Source organism: Ornithorhynchus anatinus, chromosome 1, assembly GCF_004115215.2.
Source record: "Ornithorhynchus anatinus isolate Pmale09 chromosome 1, mOrnAna1.pri.v4, whole genome shotgun sequence".
NCBI lineage: Eukaryota > Metazoa > Chordata > Mammalia > Monotremata > Ornithorhynchidae > Ornithorhynchus > Ornithorhynchus anatinus.
Window position 1 is genome coordinate 167,142,677 of NC_041728.1, and position 22,749 is coordinate 167,165,425.

Genomic DNA, 22,749 nt, shown 5'->3' on the forward strand with positions numbered 1-22,749 from the left:
CTTGTAAAGCAGTTTATAGGTCTATAAATGGGTATGACACTTATAGCCATAAAGGGATTTATGAACTGGGAGATGGAGTCGTTCCTCTCTCAATACATTAAAAAACATAAAGCTTCCACCCACACAGCTTCTTCAGAAATGGAGGCTCTGCCCATTTGTCTGGCACTTCTTAATTCCCAAATTGTCTCGATCGAGGAGCCTCTGTGGAATCCTGCTTTCTGATTTTCTGCTCTACCTGCTTCTACTGCTGATTTAAATTCCGTGGTCAATGCCCAGTGATTCATTGCACTAAATACCATTTCACTGATAATTAAAAATTATTCACTGACAAGAGTAAGGCGCAACAGGGCAGTGTAGTGTTCCGATTTATGCGAAAACATGGAAGGGATGAAAAAACAAATGACCTGTTCTGACCAGCCGAAGGCTGTTTGCTTATCGTTGGCTGGGATTGACAAAAGACTCTCTGACAGGCAAGAGCTAAAGCGGAGTGGGGTAACCGGGAATCGGTATTAACAGGGTTTCAGGCCAAACCTCCCTGCCGTAATCATCTAGTGCCCATCTGGCAAACAAATTCTCCAGAAACATTTTCCAAAGTCGAGATTTGGAGAGAGTCCTGGCCTTCAGGAAAATTCAGGAAGCAGCATGGCATAGTGGGTAGAGCACAGGCCTGGGAGTCAGAAGGACCTGGGTTCTAATCGCAGCTCCGCAACTTGTCTGCAGTGTGACCTCAGGCAAGTCACTTCACCTCTCTGAATCTCAATAAATTCTCTACATTTTACAGGCATCTGTAAATGGGGATTGAGAGTGTGAGCCCACGTTGGACAAGGACTTTGTCCAACCTGTTTAGTTTGTATCTACACCAGTGCTTAAAACAGTGCTTGACACACAGTAAGTGCTTCATAAATAGGGAAGCAGCGTGGCTCAGTGGAAAGAGCCTGGGCTTCGGAGTCAGAGGTCATGGGTTCGACTCCCGGCTCTGCCGCTTGTCAGCTGTGTGACTATGGGCAAGTCACTTAACTTCTCTGTGCCACAGTTACCTCATCTGTAAAATGGGGATTAACTGTGAGCCTCACGTGGGGCGACCTGATTACCCTGTATCTCCCCCAGCGCTTAGAACAGTGTTCTGCATATAGTAAGCACTTAACAAATACCACCGTTATTATTGTTATAAATACCACCATTATCGTTATCGTTCAGGTTTTGAATCTCTCCTTTGCATCTCCCTTGCCTCGCTCCGTCCCCTTCCTCCTCTTCCCTCTCACTGTCGTACCTCTCCTTTTTTATAATACAGCCTCGAAGGAAGCAGAGGAATACTGACTGTACGTAGCTTCTGGGCTACTTTGGAATTTGTAAGTCGTGAAAGGGTATAGGATTGAAACTCCCCACCCCTTGCATGCTTAGGTTTCTCTTTCTGAAAGACTGGGATAATAATAGAGAAGCAGCGTGGCTCAGTGGAAATAGCATGGGCTTTGGAGTCAGAGATCATGATTTCAGATCCCAGCTCTGCCACTTGTCAGCTGTGTGACTGTGGGCAAGTCACTTCACTTCTCTGGGCCTCAGTTACCTCATCTGTAAAATGGGGATTAAGACTGTGAGCCCCACGTGGGACAACCTGATTCCCTTGTGTCTACCCCAGTGCTTAGAACAGCGCTCTGCACATAGTAAGCGCTTAACAAATACCAACATTATTATCATGAATAACAATAATGGTAATGATAATGATTAGTATGGTACTTGTTAAGCCCCTTCCCAGGGCCATACCTGGAGAGTTTCCAGTATTCTACCAGTTGCGACTACAAGAGGGAGAGTCAAACAGAGGCCTATCCATTCCATTCCTAGCTTGGCCAGTGGTTAGCGAGTGGAAGGCAATCTCATGCAAGTCAAAACTTGACCATGCCGGGCAGCAGCGGCATGGGAGAGAGTCAAGGGAAGAGACTTAAATTTGCTGTGCGGAAAGAGGAACTGGGAAACCACTTCCGTATTTTTACCAAGAAAACTCTATGGATCCACTACCAGAACGATAGCAGCTGGAGGTGGGACATTCTGGGAGAGATGTGACCATGGCATCATTAGGGGTTGAATACCACTCAACAGCATAAGACAAGACCCGTTAAGTGCTTATTATGTGTCAAGTACTATTCTAACCCCTTAGGTAATAATAATTATGATATTTGGAGCGCTATGTGCCAAGTACTCTTCTAAGCACTCAAATAGATACAAGTCAGTCAGGTTGGACAGAGCCCCTGTCCCACATGGGGCTCACACTCTCAATCCCCATTTTGCAGATGAGGTAACTGTGGCTCCGAGAAGTGAAATGATTTGCCCCAAATCACACAGCAGACATGTGGCGGAGTCGGGATTAGAACCCAGTTCCTTCTGACTTCCAGGCCCATACTCATTCCCTAAGCCACGCTGAGAAATAAAGTCTCTCCCCAGTCTCCCATTCAACCACTTAATCAATCAATGGTATTCAGTGAATCCTTACTGTGTGCAGAGCACTGCACTAAGCACTTGGGAAATTACAAAAGAACAGAGTGGTAGATGCGATACCTGCCACAAGGATTTTACAGTATGCAGTGGGAAATAATAATAATGTTGGTTTTTGTTAAGCGCTTGCTATGTGCAGGGCACTGTTCTAAGTGCTGGGATAGATACAGGGTAATCAGGTTGTCCCACGTGAGGCTCACAGTCTTAATCCCCATTTTACAGATGAGGGAACTGAGGCACAGAGAAGTTAAGTGACTTGCCCACAGTCACACAGCTGACAAGTGGCAGAGCTGGGATTCAAACCCATGACCATTAAACCTTAAAATAGATTAAGGCTAAGGAAAAAAGGAGAGAATAAGAATATTTACAAAAATACTGTGAGGCTGGGGAGGGAGGTCAGAGTGATAAAGGGGTACACCACCTTTCATTCAGTGAATTCTCATTCTACTGAGAAGGAAGCTACTTCCCATTAGTAAATTATTCACCTTTGGAGAAAGGACATGAACTCCTTGGGCTCACCCCACCTGTTTAATTCCTGTCTCTCTTTGGGCCTTTGAAAAGCAAAGCAAAAGAAGAGGAGCAGAATGCCCAAGTGGAAAGAGGACAAGCCTGGAAGCCTCTAGAATATCAGGTCATCCTCTAGACTGTAAGCTCATTGTGGGCAGGGAACATGTCCGTTTATTGTTGCATTGAACTCGCCTAAGCACTTAGTACAGTGCTCTGCACACAGTAAGTGCTCAGTAAACATGACAAAACAATCACCTTGCCCCATCCTACCTCACCTTGCTACTCTTCTACAACCCAGCCCACACAATTCACTCCTTTAATTCTAACCTTCTCAATGAAACTTGATCTCTTCTATCTCAAAGCCGACCTCTCGCCCACATCCGACTTCTGGCCTTGAACGTCCTCTGGCCTCCCACCCCCCGCCTCCTGCAGTAATTGTCTGACAAATAATTACTGTCTTCCCCTTCAAAGCCTTACTGAAGACACATCTTCCCCAAGGGGCCTTCCCTGACTAAGCCCTCCTTTTCTCTTCTCCCTCTCCTTTTCATCACCCTGATTTGCTCCCTTCACTCATCCCCCATTCGCAGCCCCACAGCACTTATGTACACATCTATAATTTATTTATCTACATTAACGTCTGTCTCTGCAACTAGACTGTAAGCTCACTGTGGGCAGCAAATGTGTCTGTTCATTGTTATACTGTACTCTCTCAAGTGCTTAGTACAGTGCTCTTGCACACATTAAGTACTCAACAAATATATTTGAATTAATTAATAACTAAATATGATTGACTAATCCCAGCTCCACCTGTTGCCTGCTCAGTAAATAACATTGATTGACTGACACTGGGCAAGTCATTTCATTTCTCTATGCCTCAGTTTCCTAATCTGTAAATAAGAATCCAATGCCTGTTCTCCCTCGTACTTAGATTGTAAGCCCTCAAGTGTGACCGGGGCTATGTCCAACTTGATTAATTTGTATTATTTGAATTTTCCCGATGCTTAGCGCAGTGCTTGACACTTAGTAAGGATTTAGCAAATACAATAATAGTAATAATAATAATACTAAAAGTTGTTTCCACAGAAAGCAGGTTCCTCACAGATGAGAACAGGAGGAATCCCGTGCCTCTAAACTTCATTTCTCCCATATGTCTTCTGTTCATAATAACTAATCGCAGTAGACTCCCGGGACAGTTCGGCTAGTTTGATGAACGAGGGGCTATTTGAGAGCTTACACTACGTCACTTCTAAGTATTCTCTCGAAAGCTTTGAAACGTTCATTAAAAAATAATTAATATGGAGCTAATTGAAGCCATCGAAACGGAGCTGGAAACGGCAAGCGTTCCAGAGAAGCCGAGGCCATCCTTTCTCTTTGTTATCCAAGTTGACACGCCAGCTCATTTTTCATCCGGAGGTGGCCGACTCGAGGGAGTGATTTGTGATCTGTATCCCTCCCTCGTCACCGCCTCAACGTTAGCCTGGCTCTCTCTGTCACTCCCTGCTGTTGCCCCTGCAAATTCGGCCTGTCGGCGGGTCCCCTCATTCGTCCTGACTAGGGAGGAGGGTGTCAATGCCCGACCCCCGTCTCTTCCCCACTCCTGGTCACTGATTAAAGCAGAATGGCAGTGACCGTGTGTGTAGCTTAAGGCCTAAAGTATGGTAGGGTAATATGAGAAAAGACTAAATCTGCCCATTTCCTTTCTCCTTCCCCCATTTAATTCTAATCAGAGATTTCACGGCGTGTTTCTTAACTGTGGTAATATGTAGCCGATGAAGGGAAATGTCATTCAAAATGCTGACATTGATTTTGTTTGGTTAGTGAGGAGGAAAATTAATTATATCTAGACAAAATCAGATTTCAGTGAAATTTGATCCTTAATGGAGGGGAGGGAAGCGGTCACATCTCTGTCCCAACACTTGACTGATCTCTCTTCACTTCCCCACCAGTCTCTTTCTTCCTCCTTCGCGTTGAATTATAGTCATTTTCATGTTTGCCTCGTTTCTTCGGTAAAATAGGGTCAATTTAGTGGAAACTACAAAGAATAAACCACCTGATTTGGAAGAATATAGGCAGAGATCAGTCAATCCATCGTACTTACTGAGCATCCTGGGTTTGCAGAAGACTATCCTGAATGCTTGGGCGAGCTCAAGAGAGAACAGGGAAACCTTATTGAATTATGTGTGAAAGGTTAAAGAGAGTTAAAGCCATGCGACTGCTGGATTTACCAATACCGGGCAAGGCCACAAATACACCTGAGGAATGGGACAGGTTTGGAACTTGAAAAATCATTTTCTGCTGTTCGCGCTCTCGACCTCCTGTCCTCAAGAAATTTTCTAGAAAAATTCAAGCCAGCAGGGCTGGGTTATCATCTCTCCCTAACTGGAAGGGATCTCAGAGGTTATCTGATATAACCTTCCCTAAATAGCCCCGCTAACTCTCCGCTGGCTCCCAGCTAATGTTTTCCCTATCAAGGAACTTCTTGTTTTACTTCTCATCTGTCCCCTCTGATCTGTCTGCTTAAAACAAGAAGGGCACAGTTTGAAAGAAAAGATCTTCGGTCTCAATGATGCAATACTTAGCTAAAGATCCTTCTTTCCTATATAGATCCAATCCAAAAGAAAATGATACCCTTGTTTACACTTTTTCTAATGACATATCAAGCAGGTTGAAAAATTACTGTTGTGAATGAAAGCATTCATTTCTTTGGTTCCATTTACTCTTTGTCCTTCTTCCTCTTTGAATGTATCTTTTCGGTTATGACAATTCTCCATTTTCTCCCTATGTACACCTATTTGTCTTGCCACTGTATATATCAGTGACAGTCTATAGTCTTTTATGTATTTCTCTTTCAGTATTTTATTCCTTTTTCATACTCCGGTGTGTCTGAAGGAATGGGGGTTTGATTACCATTTTTCTTTCATTCTGTGTAATGGATTTTTCGGGGAGAGTTTATTCACTTTTCGATTAGTGTTTTTCCAGATTCTCTACTTGTTTTTCCTCTCCCTCCCACTATTCTTCCCTGGCACTTCCATCTCGCGGGTTTTCTAATAGCGACTTCTCTTTTTAATCTGTCCCCATCCCTCTTTCAGTCCTGTACTAAAGCCTTCGGTTATAACCTTAACAGTGGCCTCCACTCAGGAATGTTGTCAACTTGATAAATATTGATATCTACCCTATAGTTTTACCTCCACTTTTCTCCTAATGTGTTTGGTGGAACATCAATCACCCTCCTGGTTTCTGTGAGCAACTCTGTGTGGGGGACTGGTCCCAATCTGTCATTTATAAGTAATCTGCTCCACATTCCGAGAAGAGCTCAAGAAAAGAAGAAAATATGGAGGAGACATAGAGGACAGAATAGCAAGAGCAGGAAAACCAGGAGAGCAGAGTGGGAAGGGAGATAGAAGAAGAGCCAGACCATCGGGGAGATAAACCAGTTGGGCTGTTAGATACAGGATGGTCCTACAGCTCCAGTACTAGCAGTACTAGAAATACTAGTAGAAGTATTAGGAGCATTTATTGAGTGTCCACTTATAGTGTGGTGCTTTTGGGAAAGTCAGAAGAGAGAAGTGACCCATTCCGTGTCCACACAGAGTCGACAGTGACAGTGTCACTCTGATTTCCTAAGTCTTTTACTTAATGCCAAGTGATTCCTCTTTGGGTTGTTAACCCTCCTTATCTCCTCTAATAAGGCTCCCCAGGAATGAAGATCTACATCGATCCCTTCACTTATGAAGACCCAAATGAAGCCGTCCGGGAGTTTGCCAAGGAGATCGATGTGTCTTTTGTGAAAATTGAAGAAGTCATTGGCGCAGGTAGGATACTCTCACCCCCTTACACTCTTCCGTCTCTGGCCCATACCCATTTCTTGTCTCCTTCTCCCATCCACCGTGCCAGAGGGTGGGTCATCTGGTTGAAGAGTTAACCTTCACCCTCACTCCCCTGAACTGTCCAACATATATTCAGAAAATTAAATTATTGAGGTCCAGTTGTTCCACTTTAGAACATCTATAGGACCATGTGGGTCTAGTCCAAAATAAAGAAATTCTCCAAAGGATTCAGGAGTGCTCCAAATCACACAGCCCAAATCATCCATTGGGAAATGTTTCCCTAGTGACCCAGAAAGACAAGGCATGGGGTCCCACCTTTGCTGTAATGCCATCGGCTAATAACTTTCACGAGATTTCTTCCGGACAATCCCCTGACCCATCCATGCAGTTCTACATGGAATAGTTTGCTCTATATAGGGAAGAGGGATGGGTCTGCACTTTTCAGGAGGCATCTTTAGATGGGTTCCTTAGGGAAATTTCCGCCTCAGGAGGATGAAAAGGAAAATTTCACCCTAGAGAATCAAGGCTTTATCACACTGCTTTGTAGCATACACACCCTGAACCAGCTTCCTAATCTGTTACCAGGAATTTAGACTTAGGACACTAGACTCCTTCTGTTTTATGCCAAGAAAAGCACAACTCGGTTTGGAATGGAACATCTCAAATCTTCACTGTTAGGACCTACATTGAGTTACTTTTGGCCACTCTTGCTTTATTTCCCAGAATCTCCAAACATTTTCTAAATTTCCTAGGTCATCAATTCTTGACTTTTCTACTCTCTTCTCCTTTCCCGTTCTTTTAGTTTTCTATACATATATATATATATATATATGTTTTGCCCAGTAAGCACTCAATAAATACGAATGAATTAATATATATATTTTTTCTATTCTCCTTGAAAAACATCCTCTCGCATTTCCCTTCTCTTTGTATTATCTCCCTCCTGCTCCCCCCACCATCTCTGAAACCTGAAAAACCCATTCATTTTTAATTAAGGGGTCACAGTGTGAGTGTAACCAGGTCTTATCATTATGTCTGAATTGGAAATCCGGTTGATTTCGCACAATTGGACATGCATGTATTTGCATCTCGCGGTCTAATTTGAGCATCAATGCTGCTGCCTCTGTGTTGTGAGAATAAATGGCTTCACGGTGTGAGACACCTGGCATATTGGTCAAACCTCTTGTGGGGCTTGTCTTCGACACCTCCGGATCTGAGGTTTGTTTTTTTTTTTTTAAGCACTTTTCACTGTTAATTTACTTGAACAAAGTCTCTTCCATGAGTCTGGAAGCTAGACCAGATCTATGGCACCTTTTTTTCCAAGAGGGAAGGGAACCATGAGAGATCCCCAAAAGTCCTACAGATTTCATTTCTCCTGAGCTTTGTGCAGAGGTAATAAAGGTGACTGCCTGTGTCCAGATGATAAAAAGAACAGGGTGGAGCTAGGACAAAAGAAAATCACTCCCAACGTGTTTCCTAGGATGAAAATCAGGGGAGCTCCAGAAAAATCCAGTGATCAATCAATCAATAGTATTTACTGATTAGAAACAGTGAGAGTAATAGTATTTATTAAGCACTTACTATGTGCAGAGAACTGCACTAAACACCGGGAAAGAATGCACAGGTAGAAAGTAGACATCGTCCCTTGGGCCCCAAAGGGCTCACTATGTAAGATCACTTACTAAGTGCTTAGTATAGTGCTCTGCACACAGAAAGTGCTCAGTAAACACCCGACCTAGAAGCGGCATAGCCTCATGGAAGAAGCACAGGTCCGGGAATCAGAGGACCAGGGCTCTAATCCTGGCTTTGCCATGTTGTGTGACCTCGGACTAGTCACTTGATTTTTCTGTGCCTCAGTTTTTTCCTCTGTAAAATGGGGATGTGATACCTGTTCTCCCTCCTCCATAGACGTGTGACCCCATTGTAAGGCAGGGACTGTGTCTGACCTGATTATTTTGTATCTACCCCAGTGCTCGGCATAGTGCTTGGTATAGAGTGAGTGCTTAATGAATTCTACAATTGGTGTTATTATCATTACCAGTAATGATTGTGCAGAGCACTGTACTAAGCACTTGAGAGAGTACAGTAGTGTTAGTTCACATGACCCCAGCCTCAAGGCTCTCACAATAAATAGAAATATTTTTAGGACTTTTTATTTTGGCACCTAATCCTATCTGAGCCTTAGGCTATACCTGGGGTATTTGTTAAGGGCTTACTATGATGTGCCGGGCACTGTACTAAACACTGAGGTGGATACAAGCAAATCGAGTTGGACATATTCCCTGTCCTATGTAGGGCTCACAGCCTCAATCCCCATTTTACAGATGAGATAACTGAGGCCCAGAGAAAAAAGTGACTTGCCCAAGGTTACACAGCAGACAAATGGCAAAGCCAGGATTAAAACTCATGACCTTCTGACTCCCAGGTCCCTGCTCTATCCACTATGCCATGTCCACTATGCCATGCTGCAGGGTGTCTGCTTTTTGGAGACCAGATCCCAACTCTTGTCCCAGCTGAGAAAGGCCAAAGATGTTTTGGCTTCATTATGTGGATATGCGGGCCTGTGTAAGAGACTAGATCAAGTCAACGAAGCAGCAATGCTATATCTCTTTTCTGGTGCACACAGAGAAGTAGTGTGACTCAGTGGAAAGAGCCTGGGCTTGGGAGTCAGAGGTCATGAGTTCGAATCCCAGCTCTGCCACTTGTCAGCTGTGTGACTGAGGGCAAGTCACTTAACTTCTCTGTGCCTCAGTTACCTCATCTGTAAAATGGGGATTAACTGTGAGCCTCACGTGGGACAACCTGATTACCCTGTATCTACCCCAGTGCTTAGAACAGTGCTCGGCACAGAGTAAGTGCTTAACAAATACCGACATTATTATTATTATTATTAAGTACTAGAAGTCATAAAGGAGATGAGAAAGGTAGACATATATATATATATATATATATATATATATATCTGTGTGTGTGTGTATATCGTGGAAAACATATTTACATATGTGTTTTCCAGGATATTGTCATGAAAATCTCATGACACATTACTGAATGAGGTGGACTCAGATTGCATACTGCCACATAACTAATCAGGCGGAATAGTAGAAGTGACGGGGGAGGCAAGGAAGCTGTCTGAGGTCATCACTTCCCAATTGGACTCCATATCTACACTTTCTTCTCTTGATCAATCAGTCATATTTATTGAGTGCTGACTGTGTGCAAGGTACTGTGCTAAGCTATTGGAAGAATAAAACAACAATATAGCAGACACATTCCCACCCACAGTGAGCTTACAGTCTAGAGGGGGAGACAGACGTTAAATAAATATATTATGGATATGTACATAAGTGCTGTGGGGCCGAGGAATGGGGTGAATAAAAGAAGCTAGTCAAGGTGACACAGAAGGGAGTGGGAAAAGATAAAATGAGGGCTTAGTCAGGGAAGGCCTCTTGGAAAAGATGTGCCTTCAATAAGGCTTTGAAGGTAGGGCAAGTAATTGTCTGTCGGATACGAAAAGGGAAGGCATTCCAGGCCTTGGGAGTCAGAGGTCATGGATTCTAATCCTTGCTCTGCCACTTGTATGCTGTGTGACCTTGGGAAAGTCACTTAACTTCTCTGTGCCTCATTTACCTCATCTGTAAAATGAGGATTAAGACTGTGAGCCCCATGTGGGACAAGGACTGTGCCCAATCTAATTTGCTTGTATCCACCTCAGTGTTTAGTATAGTGCCTGGGACATCATAGTAAGCCCTTAGTTATACAAATATTATCATTATTATTATTCCCTCTCAGACTCTCCCATCCTTCCTAGACATATCTTGAGATATCTCCCTCCTCAAAACAAAATCTACTCAGTGCAACTACCCCGCTGCCCCATCCATTTGCACCTTATTAAAACATTTGCCCTTCCCTTCCTCCCTTCCTCAACCATTCAGTCATATCCATCTGAACACTTACTGTGTGCAGAGCACTGTACTAAACACTTGGGAGAGTACAATAAGCAGACACATTCCCTGCCCACAGTGAGCTTACAGTCCAGGGTTGGGGAGACAAACAGCAGTACAAATAAATTACATATATGAGCATAAACCCATTATGAGCAGGGATTGTCTCTCTTTATTGCCGTATTGTATTTTACAAGTGCTCAGTACAGTGCTCTGCACATAGTAAGTGCTCAATAAATATGATTAAATGAATGAATGAATAAGCGTTGTGGGTCTGGGAGTGGGGAAGAGCAAAAATGGCAAGTCAGGGTGAAGCAGGGGGGAGTTGAAGATGAGGAAAAGTGAGCCTTAGGGAAGGCCTCTTGGAGGAGATGTGCCTTCAATAAGGCTTTGAAGCAGGGCAGAGTGGTTGTCTATCGGATAAGAGGAGGCAGAGCCTTTTAGGCCAGAGGCAGGAGGTGGGCTAGCGGTCCAAAGTGAGACAGAAGAGATTGAGGCATGGTAAGGAGGTTAGCCCTAGAGAAGTGAAGTGTGTGGGCTAGGTTGTAGAAGGGGAGAAACATAAATATGGTAGTTGAAGCCATGGGAATGAATGAGTTCTCCAAGGAAGTGCTTGTAGATGAAGAAGAGAAGGGGACCTTGAGAGATCCCCACAGTTAGAGGTTGGGAGGCAGAGGAGGAGGCCACAAAATAGACTAAGAATAAATGGCCAGAGAGATAAGAGGAGAACCAGGAGAGGACAGAGTCAGTGAGGTCAAGTTTGGATAACATTTCCAGGAGAAGGAGGTGCCACAGTACCAAAGGCACCTGAGAGGTCAAGGAGGATTAGGATAGAGTAGAAGCCTTTGGATTTGGCAAGAAGGAGATCACTGTTAACCTTTGAGAGGGCCCTTTCTGTGGAATGAAGGGAATGGAAAACAGATTGGAGCGGGGTCAAAGAGAGAATTGGAGGAGACGAATTTGAGATTTGGGAGAGAAATGGTAGGAGGGAGATGGGGCATTAACTGGAGAAAGCCATGGGGTCAAGGGAGGCTTTTTTTTTTAGGATGGGCTGACAGGGGCATGTTTGAAAGCAGTGGAGAAGAAGCCTTTGGAGAGAGAATGGTCGAAGATGGCTGTTAGGGAGGGAAGAAGGGAGTGGGCGAGAGTTTTGCTAAGGTGCGAAGGAACGGCTTCCGATGTGCAGGTGGAGAGGATGGCTTTTGAGAGGAGGCAGGAGATCTCCTCTAGAGAAAGAGGCAAGAGTTGAAGAGGGGGCTGGAAGTGGGAGGGACTGAGGAGGGGCAGGAGCGGTTTTCAGGAGCTCACACTTGCTGGTGTCAATTTTCTTAACGAATTAGGTGGCCAGGTCACTAGGGACAAAGGATGGGGGAAGCCCGGGGGGAGAGGGCCCGAGGAGGCCGTTAGATGTCTGGAACAACCTGCGAGAGCCCCCTGACTGCTATCTTCATGCATTCACTTTTGAGGGTTCCTTCCCCACTGCATTTAAACACACTGATGTATTCCCTATCCTAAAAAGACCCGTCTTTGGCCCCACAACCCTCTTCCAGTTTTCACCCCATCCCCCTCCTATCATTCCTTTCTAAACATCTCAAGTGAGTTGTTTACACCCTCTGTCTCTAATTCTTTCCTTGATCCCTCGCAATCTTGCTTTTCCCCGCTTCGCCCCAGAGAAACTGCCCTCTTTAAGATCACCAATGATCTTCTTCTTGAAAAATCCAAAGGCCTCTACTCCATCCTAAATTCTCCACAACCCCTCAGCTGACTTGGGCACTGTGGATCACCCCCTTTTCCTTAAAACATTATCTAACCTTGGCTTCATTGACACTGTCCTCTCTTTGTTCTTCTCCAATTTCTCTGACAGCTCCTTCTTAGTCTCTTTCACGGGCTCCTTCTCTACTTCCCTCCCCCATAATTGTGGGAGCCCCTCAAGGTTCAGTTCTGGATCCCTTCCTATTATCCATTTACATTAGAAGCAGCGTGGCTTAGAGGAAAGAGCGCAGGCTTGGGAGTCAGAGGTCGTGGATTCTAATCCTGGCTCTGCTGCTTGTCAACTGTGTGATCTTGGGTAGGTCACTTAACTTTTCTGTGCCTCAGTTACCTCATCTGTAAAATGGGGATGAAGACTGTGAGTCCTATATGGGACAACCTGATTACCTTGTATCTACCCCAGCTCTTAGAACAGTGCTTGGCACAGAGCAAGCGCTTAACAAATACCATTATTATTATTATTACATGTGCTTTCTTGGCAAACTGATACACTTCCACAGCTTCAACCATTGCACCTATGCAGGTTATTCCAAAATCTACCTCTATAGGCCTGACCTCTCGCCTTCTGTGCAGTCTTATGTTTGTCCAACCTTCAGGACATTTTTACTTGGATGTCCTGACTCTTCAGACTTAACATATCCAAAACAAAGGTTCTCATCTTCCCACCCAAATAACCCTGTCCTCCTCCCTACTTTGACTTTCCTGCACTGTAGACAACACCCCATTCTTCCATTCTCCCATTCTCAGAAGCAGCGTGGCTCAGTAGAAAGAGCCCGGGCTTGGGAGTCAGAGGTCATGAGTTCGAATCCTCGCTCTGCCACTTGTCAGCTGTGTGACTGTGGGCAAGGCACTTAACTTCTCTGTGCCTCAGTTACCTCATCTGTCAAATGGGGATTAACTGTGAGTCTCACGTGGGACAACCTGAGTATCCTATATCTACCCCAGCGCTAAGAACAGTGCTCTGCACATAAGAAGCACTTAACAAATACCAACATTATTATTATTCTCCCAGTCTCACATATCCAAATCAATACCCATAATCTCTATCATCTTTCTCATTCAACCTACATATTCAGTTTGTCACCAAATCCTGTCGGTTCCACTTTCACAAAATCTTCAGAATTCTCCCCTTCTTCTCCAACCGAACTGCTACCATATTGGTCCTAGCTCTTATCTTATCCTGCTTTGACTACTGCTTCAATTATGCAATTCTATTTATTGAGCACTTCACCATGTGCTAATCACTAAGTGTTTGGGAGAATACAACAGAGTTAGTAGACATGTTCCCTGCCTATAAGGAACTGCATCAGGCCCTTCACTGACCTCCCTAGCTCGTATCTCTTCCCTCTCCAGTCCTTACTTCACTCTGCTGCCTGCATCATTTTCCTGAAAAAATGTTCAGTCCATAATGTCCATTCCTCAGAAACCTCCAATGGATGCCCATCCACCTCTGCATACAAAAGATACGCTTACCACCAGCTTCAAGACACTCAGTCAGCTCTCCCCTTCCTCCCTCCATTTGCTGATCTGCTACAACCCAGCCCTCACACTTTGCTCCACTAAACACCGACCTTCTCCGAGTACCTTGAGCCCATCTGTCTCACTGCTGACCCTAAGCCCATGTCTGCTCTCTTGCCTAGAACATCGTATTTGCCATCTTTCTTTCCCCTTATATGACCTATTGAAATAACATCTCCTCCAAGAAACCTTTGAATAGACCCTCATTTATTCAATCATTCATTCACCATATTCATTGAGCACTTACTGTGTGCAGAGCACTGTACTAAGTGTTTGGAAAGTACAGTTCAGCAATAAAGAGAGACAATCCCTGCCCACACCGGGCTTACAGTCTAGAAGGGGGGAGACAGACATCAAAACAGGTAAATGGGCATCAATATAAATGAATAGAATTATAGATTTATACATATTTATACAAGTGCTGTATGGAAGGAAGGAGCATAAGGAGTGAGTCGGGGCAACGTGGAGTTGAGGCGGAGCTAAGGACAAAAGGGGGGTTTAGTCCGGGAAGGCCTCTTGGAGGAGGTGAGCCTTCGGTAGGGCTTTGAAGGTGGGAAGCGTGCTTGTTTGGCAGATATGAAGAGGGAGGGCATTTCAGGCCAGAGGTAGGATGTATCTGTATCTGTACCCCTTAACCACTTGATACTCCACCCCCAGCCCTTCTAGACTGTACCCTCGTGTGGGCAGGGAATGTATCTGTTTATTGTTATATCGTACTCACCCAAGCACTTAGTATAGTGGTCTGCACACGGTCTTCTTCTTCAAGTACCATCTAGTCATTTTGGACCCATAGTGACTCCATGGACACACCTTCTTCTGAACACCCCATCTTCTGTCAGAAAGTTGTTCTGATAAGTGTATCCACAGTAAACACTCAATAAATACAGTTGAATGAAGTAATGAATAAGCATATATCCTAATTCTCTCCCATTTCTCTTTCAGTAATTTATTTTACTATCCGTCTCCTCCCATACACTGTGAGCTCCTTGGGGTCAGGGAGGCTATCTACCGATTCTACTGTATTGTTCTCTCCCAAATGCTTAGTACAGGGTTCATCACACAGCAACTGCCCAATAAATAGCATCAACTGATCCAAGAAAGGATTTGGAGATCTAGAGCCTTCCCATCACAAATTGACTAGCTGGTTCCTTCGGTTTCACCTTCCACCACTGCTTAGCCTGGTTTTGCTTGAATCACCCATTCTGGCCACTTGGCTGGGAGTAGATTAATATTAATAATTGGGGATTTGTTAAATTCTTTATACTGTATCAAGCATTGGGAGTGATATAATACAAGTAGATCAGACACAGTCTCCATTCCACATGAGACTTACAGTATAAGGTAAACAGAGAACATGTATTTAATCCCCATTTTGGAATGCACAACTGAAGCACAGAGAAGATAAATGATTTGCAGAAAGAGCATGGGCCTGGGAGTCAGAAACACCTGGGTTCTAGTCCTAGCTCTGCCACTTGCCTGCTGTGTGACCTTGGGAAAAACACTTAACTTCTCTGTGCCTCAGTTACCTCATCTGTAAAATAGGGATTAAGACTGTGAGCTACATATAGGAGAGGGACTGTGTCCAACCTGATTTTCTTGTATCTACCCCACACCTTAGCACAGTGCCTGGCACATAGTATGCGCTTAACAAATGCCAAGTTATTATTACTGTTACTACTTGCCACAGGCCACAAAACCATCAAGTGACAGAGCCAGAATTAGAACTCAGGGTCTCTGACTCACAAGCCCAGCCTCTTTCCATCAGACCACATGGCTTCTCACTCCATGATTAGAATCACTGATTCACTTCTTACCCTCCTGCCCTTGAGACGCTTGGTACGAGAGACCATGAAATACTTCTTCAAATATAACTCAGCCTTCTGACCTGTACATCACCTTCTTAAGGAAGATCGTTGTCATTATCACCAATTTTCAAAGGGATCCGAAGCCTTGGTCACTTCATTAGGGAAGAAAAGTCTGACTGAGAAAATGGAAGCTGTTCACAAAACACTTGCCTCACTGATATCAGCACCCCTAGTTTCATGCTTTTTCTTCACAACCTGTTTATCTTGAATCTACTTGAGCTCTTAGTAAAGTGCCTGGAACATAATAAGCGCTTAACAAATACCATTAAAAAACCAAAGGGTGGGCGGTCCACTTCGTTTCTGTTTGTGTTGTTACTGGACAAGTAACAACAAGTCAACGGTAAGTCAACGAAATCACCTCCAAGTACGAAGGGTAATGATATGTGTCAGGCTGAAGATGTTTGAGATTCCCTATTAGGTGACCGAAATTTAGCCCCTACAGACCCTGCAGGAGTTTTCAAATGGCTGCCCAGAATCTATCCACATGAGGTTTCCAACACCTCCCATTTGCTTTCATTAAATATGCTACCGAACCAAGACTTTAACTTCTGTGCAGCTAATTTTCTCTCTCTCTCTTTATCCTCTGAAATGTTTAAGGAGCATACTCTGGAAGGATGGGTACTAGATACATTGAATTACATTTAGGGGCAAAGATTTCTCTCGTAAACTTGAAAGAGCATATTGGAAGGTGGTTTGGAATGGCAGACTTTACTCCCTCGCATTGTGAATGGTTTCTGTTGAATAACTGTCTTAGCCCTTTTAACTGATACTTAACTGATACTGTCACTGACGCAGAGTAGAGATTCCTTTTGCTTTGCAAGTCCATTTCGGTGTTCCAATTTCGGGTAAGCTCTTTCTCTAGATCTGTAAATCCGTTCTCTAGATCGGTGAGTTCGTTCTCTAGCCTGTAAACTCCATATGGACAGGGAACATATGTGTTAATTCTGTGATACTGTACTCTCCCGAGCACTTAGCACAGTGCTACGTGCTCAAGAAATATGATTGGGTGAACTCAGCTAGCCGTCGAAGCTGTCTATATAGTATCAATTGATGGATCAATAATAATGTTGGTATTTGTTATGCGCTTACTATGTGCAGAGCACTGTTCTAAGCGCTGGGGTAGATACAGGGTAATCAGCCTCCTGGAGCAGCTCAACAATGAATCAATGGCATTTACTGAACACTTATGGGATCCAGAAAACCATATCGAGTGCTTAATAATAATGGCAATAATAATAATTGTATTTTTTAAGCCCTTACTGTGTGCCATGCATAGAGATTAGTCAGAGAAGGCTTCCTGGAGGAGATCTGATTTTATTAGGGCTTTGAAGATGGGGAGAATGATGATCTCTTGGCTGTGAAGGGAGAAACAGTTTTCCGTGTAGAGAGTTATTTACCTTTAACATAAAAATGAAGTCCAAATTTCCATAGCTTGATTAAAACACAGTTTGAGATTCCTGGCTGAAAAACCTCTTTCACTGTTTTCTTTTTACAATGTTTTACTTTCTTCCCCCCCACCTCACCTCATCTCAGTTACACACTTTGGAACTTTGTGGTAATAGAATGTAAGAGCCTGGAGTCAAGAAAGAGAACAATTGAATTTATTCTGATAAGAATCATGTCGCATAAATAGGAATGTTCTTCTAAGCCACCAGGGAAACTGCAGCTGGTTACCAAAGTAGACTATAGAATGATATCAAAACCTTGGAAACCAGATTAGGAGCCCTGAATCATTAAAATGCACTCTCCTGTAGCATATCCTGGAGGTAGATCGGCATTTCGAAAAGTTAATGGAAGAAATGGCGAAGCCATGGCAATCACAAAAGGATTTGGAAATGAGGAGAGGTTAAACAAATGGAGAGTGAATTTAAACAGGATCAAAAGTAAGAAAGAGTGATGATCAAGAGATGACTGTGTCCCTTCACTACCTCTTGGCCCTCTAAGGATGGAGCAAGAGGAAATGGACTTAATTTGCCACAGAGGATATTTAGGTTTGACTCCCCTCCTGATAGGAATAGGATACCAAGGAAGGGATTTTATCGACATCTCTACTCATACCCGTTACTCTGGAGCTGGGGATGACAGACTGCCTGGAAGCAGGGGTTGGCCTAGATGACTTCGGAGTATTGAAGGGGTCTTAAGGCCCAAAGGATTTAAAAACCACAAAGTGATTAGAGGAATCGCCTCAAAAATCCAGCATTAATAAGAAAGAGAAGCAGTGGGACCTAGTGGAAAGAACATAGGTCTGGGAATCGGAGGATCTGAGTTCTAATCCTGGCTCTGCCACTTGTCGGTTGTGTGTCTATGGCCACTTATTTTTTTAAAATGGTACTCGTTAAATGCTTACTATGTGCCAGTCAGTATAATAACAATAATAATAATGTTGGTATTTGTTAAGCGCTTACTATGTGCAGAGCAGTGTTCTAAGTGCTGGGGTAGATACGGGTAATCAGGTTGTCCCACGTGAGGCTCACAGTCTTAATCCCCATTTTACTGATAAGGTAACTGAGGCACAGAGAAGTGAAGTGACTTGCCCACAGTCACACAGCTGACAAGTGTCAGAGTCAGCAATCGAACCCATGACCTCTGACTCTCAAGCCTGTGCTCTTTCCACTGAGCCACGCTGCTTCTCTATACTAAGCTCTGGGGTTGGTACAGTATATGCGGATTTGACACGGTCCCCTGCCATAAACGAAGTTCACAATCTAGTGGGAAGAAGAACAGGAAGAGAGCCTCCCTTTTACAGCTGAGGTAACTGAGGCACAGAGAAGTTAAGTGACTTGCCCAAGGTCACACTGTAGAAAAGTGGCAGAGCTGCTGGGATTAGAACCCGGGTTCTAATCCCGGATTCCCAGATTCCCGGATTCCCAGACCCATGATCTTTCCATTAGGTCAAATTACTTCCCCTTAGGCTAAAGTGATTCTCTGTGCCTCAGTTGCTTCATCTGTTGAATGGGAACAAAGTACTTGTTGAGAGTGCAAGCTAGCTGTGGGCGGGAAGCTATTTGTTATATTGTTCTATTGTACTCTCACAAACACTTAGTACAGTGCTCTGCACACGATAAGTGCCCAATAAATACAATTGACTGAAAGTCCCATTTAGACTGTCCCCATGTGGGACAAGGACTGTGTCCAATTGTGTTGAATTGTATCTACCCCAGTCCTTGGCACTTAAGTTCTTAACATATACAATTATTATTTCATTGCTATGAGGATTATTAATAATACTATCAATTAATAAAGTTGGGAAATTAAGTCCTTAAGTCTAAATTACCTGCTAACGTGCCCTTTCAAAATCACAAGAGAAATCTCAGCACCTAAACCCTCCCTGTATATCAACTAGAAGGTGAATCCTTCTCAGTCTTTATGAAGAGTCTGGAAAAGAGTAACCTCACCCACTGCATTTCAATGCTAAACTTCTCACCGTTCCTCGATCCCACCTATCTGGGTGCCTGCCTCTGGCCTGGAATGCCCTCACTCCTCAAATCCGACGATTTATTATTTTATTGCTATAAAGATTATTAATAATACTATCAACAATTAATAAAGTTGGGAAGTTAAGTCTTTAAGTCTAAATTACCTCCTAACACGCCCTTTCAAAATCACAAGAGAAATCTCAGCACCTAAACCCTCCCTGTGTATCAACTAGAAGGTGAATCCTTCTCAATATTTATGAGGAGTCTGGAAAAGAGTAACCTCACCCACTGCATTTCAATGCTAAACTTCTCATTGTCCCTCGATCCCACCTATCTGGGTGCCTGCCTCTGGCCTGGAATGCCCTCACTCCTCAAATCCGACAGACAAGTTCTCTCCCTCACCTCAAAGCCTTACTGGGGGACATCTCCTTCGCGAGGCCTCCCCCCAAAAAGCCTTCCTTTCCTCTTCTCCCCTCCCTTCTGTGTCATCCTTACTCATCCCCTTTACTCGCTCCCCCTCGAAGCCCCGCAGCACTTACGTCCAGATCTATAATGGATTTATTTGTATTAATGCTTGTCTCCCCCCCCCGAGCCTGTAAGCTCGTTGTGGGCAGGGAATGTGTCTGCTTATCATTGTATTGTACTCTCCCAAGTGCACAGTACAGTTCTCTGCACACAGTAAGCTCTCAATAGATGCAGTTGAATGAATGAATGAAAGGAACCTGACTGCAGGACAAAGAGAGTGCACGTGGCAATAAACAAACTACTATTCCTTCATAATCAATTCTTTCACGCAATTTCGTGGTCCCGAAATCTCATGTCCAGAGCTTTTCTGATCTGGAGATTCACAATTCACATTCAGGGCTTAAAAATTCCAGCTAAGGATGGAAAGTTAGATTAAGCATCTTCTCATGTTCAGGGTAATAAATGAGCCTTCTACTGCTTTCTCCCTCCCTCCAGATTCTAAGCTCTTTGGGGGCAGAAATTAGGTCCACTGTACTGCGGATTCTCCCAAGCACTTAGTAGAGTGCTTTGCCTACAGTAAATGCTCAATAAACCCCATCAATTAATTGATTAAGGAGGAGGTGAGATGCCTTTGTAGCAATCCTTGGATTCCTGCCACCCATTTTTCTTCCAGGGTGGGTTCTCTACCTTCCATCATTCCTTCCTCTGCCTCTAGAGCTATTCAATTTTAAATACCATAAAAATTAGCCTAGAGCACAAAAATCCTTTACCTAAAGAAATCGTGTATGAAAAGGTAAACCTTTTCTCCTTCCAAGCGTTTTGGCACAGAACATTTACTCTGTCAGCCTCGTCTCTGCTATCTGTTACATGGCCAACTCCTTGAGGGCATGGAACGCCATCTTTTAGTAAATAATTCCACACAACACCTAGCACTGCATCAAGGAAGGAATGAATAACTGGTGTAATATGGCTAAGAGCAGTGCGGTTCCTTTACAGTGGGTACTACAACACTTAAAAGCTCAAAAAGGTCAAGTCTTTTCTGTTCCAGTGTCGAGCAATGGCAATTTAGTCAAACCGTGGCTGCCTAGCCTCTCTTCTTAATTTGCCAGTGGAGAGATTTTAATTTTTTTATGCATTTTAAGTGCTTACTCGGTGCAAGACACTATATTAAGCTCTGGGGTAGATACAATCTAATCAGGTTGGACACGGTCCCTGTCCCACTTGGGGCTCACTCACAGTCTCAATCCCCATTTTACAGATGAGGTAACTGAGGCACAAGGAAATGAGGTGACTTGCCCAAAGTCACCCAGCTGACAAGAGAGAGAGCCGGGATTAGAACCCAAGTCCCGCAGTCTCCCAGTCCTGTGCTCTATCCACTAATCCATGCTGCTTTGCATATTTGCACCAAGCAGCCTCCTCCCAGGAAACTCCCTGTGATCCGAGGATTCCAGCCCCATCAGAATATTCTGCCATAGCAGGAATTCATCTCTTTGGCACCCTTTAGGATGTCTGCTCTTCTACATTAATAATAATAATAATAATGTTGGTATCTGTTAAGCGCTTACTATGTGCAGAGCACTGTTCTGCACAGAGGCTCACAGTTAGTCCCCACTTTACAGATGAGGTCACTGAGACACAGAGAAGTTAAGTGACTTGCCCACAGTCACACAGCTGACAAGTGGCAGAGCCGGGAGTCAAACCCATGATCTCTGACTCCAAAGCCCGGGCTCTTTCCACTGAGCCACGCTGCTTCTCGTTACCTGTGTGTAGATGGAGCATTAGTGATACATTCAGTTATTCCACTTGGATCTATTCCCCTTAAGAATAGAATGGGTTTAACATTCATCCCGCTATCATCCCACGCAACATTTATGTCCATATCCATATTGTTTTTCAATGTCTGTCTCCCCCTCTAGAGTGTAAGCTCCATGTAGACAGGGAACACGCCTAGCGACTGTGTTGCATTGTACTCTCTTAAGTGCTTACTATTCTGCACACAGGAAGCACTCAATAAATACCATTGATTAATTACGATTATCCCAGGTAGAAATATTGCTCATAAGAATGATAATTATTATGGTGCTTGTTGAGTGTTTACTATGTGCCAAGCACTGTTCTAAGTGCTGGGCTAGGTAGATACAAGTTAATCAGGTTAGACACAGTCCCTGTCCCACATGGGGCTCACATTCTTAATCCCCATTTTACAGATGAGAGAAGTGAGGCCCAGAGAAATCAAGCAGCTTGCCCAAGGTCACACAGCAGACAGGTTTGTAAGTCTGTATCCCTCATTAAGATAAAAGCTCTTTGCAGTCAGGGACCAAGTCTTGTTATTCTGTTGTTTCCAAGCTCTTGGTTCAGTGTGTTGCATCCAGAGGGCCCTCAAGAAACATCTTTACCCCACTCTACTCTGTGGAACATTGCATTCTGACACAGAAAACCCCCTGAGTGTATAACCTACTCTGCTTGCCCTTTATGTCCAAGCACCTGACAGCATGAACGATGCCTGGGTAGTACAGAAAGCCACAGAGATAAAGATTCTCAAAAATATCAAAAAACAACACAAAAAGGGAGGTCGGATTTTCTTCCTCCTCCTCCTGTTTGTACAGAAGGACGACAACACAGATTACTTCTGCTGCCGGAAATTTCTCTTGCACTGTATGAAAAACCTCTCTGAATGGGTATACACAGGCCAATGACTGAGTCCTAAAAACATGCTTTGCCCCAGTTTTATCTGAAATTTTCTGCATAAAGAAAAGCCAACCCTGGCCAGTCAGAAATGGAGGCCAAAGTATATTTTTGAAGCCTGAACTACCTAGAAGATGTGAACACACAAACACACCCACAACTATAGATTAAGCCCACTGCAGAAGTCCACATTCTACAGCAGCTATTCCATATTTCTTAAAACACGCAGTGGACAGCTAATACCCGGGAATGCCAGCAATCCTCCTAG

The 22,749-nt window shown here is 43.9% G+C and overlaps 1 protein-coding gene across 1 annotated transcript in view; it reads left to right on the top strand.

Moving 5' to 3' along the window:
* EPHB1 (EPH receptor B1) overlaps positions 1 to 22,749 on the top strand; it is a 652,092-nt gene that overhangs the window by 536,559 nt on the left and 92,784 nt on the right. The window contains 1 exon segment of the mRNA XM_029062965.2: positions 6,684 to 6,806. Coding sequence (XP_028918798.1) covers positions 6,684 to 6,806 — 123 coding nt within the window.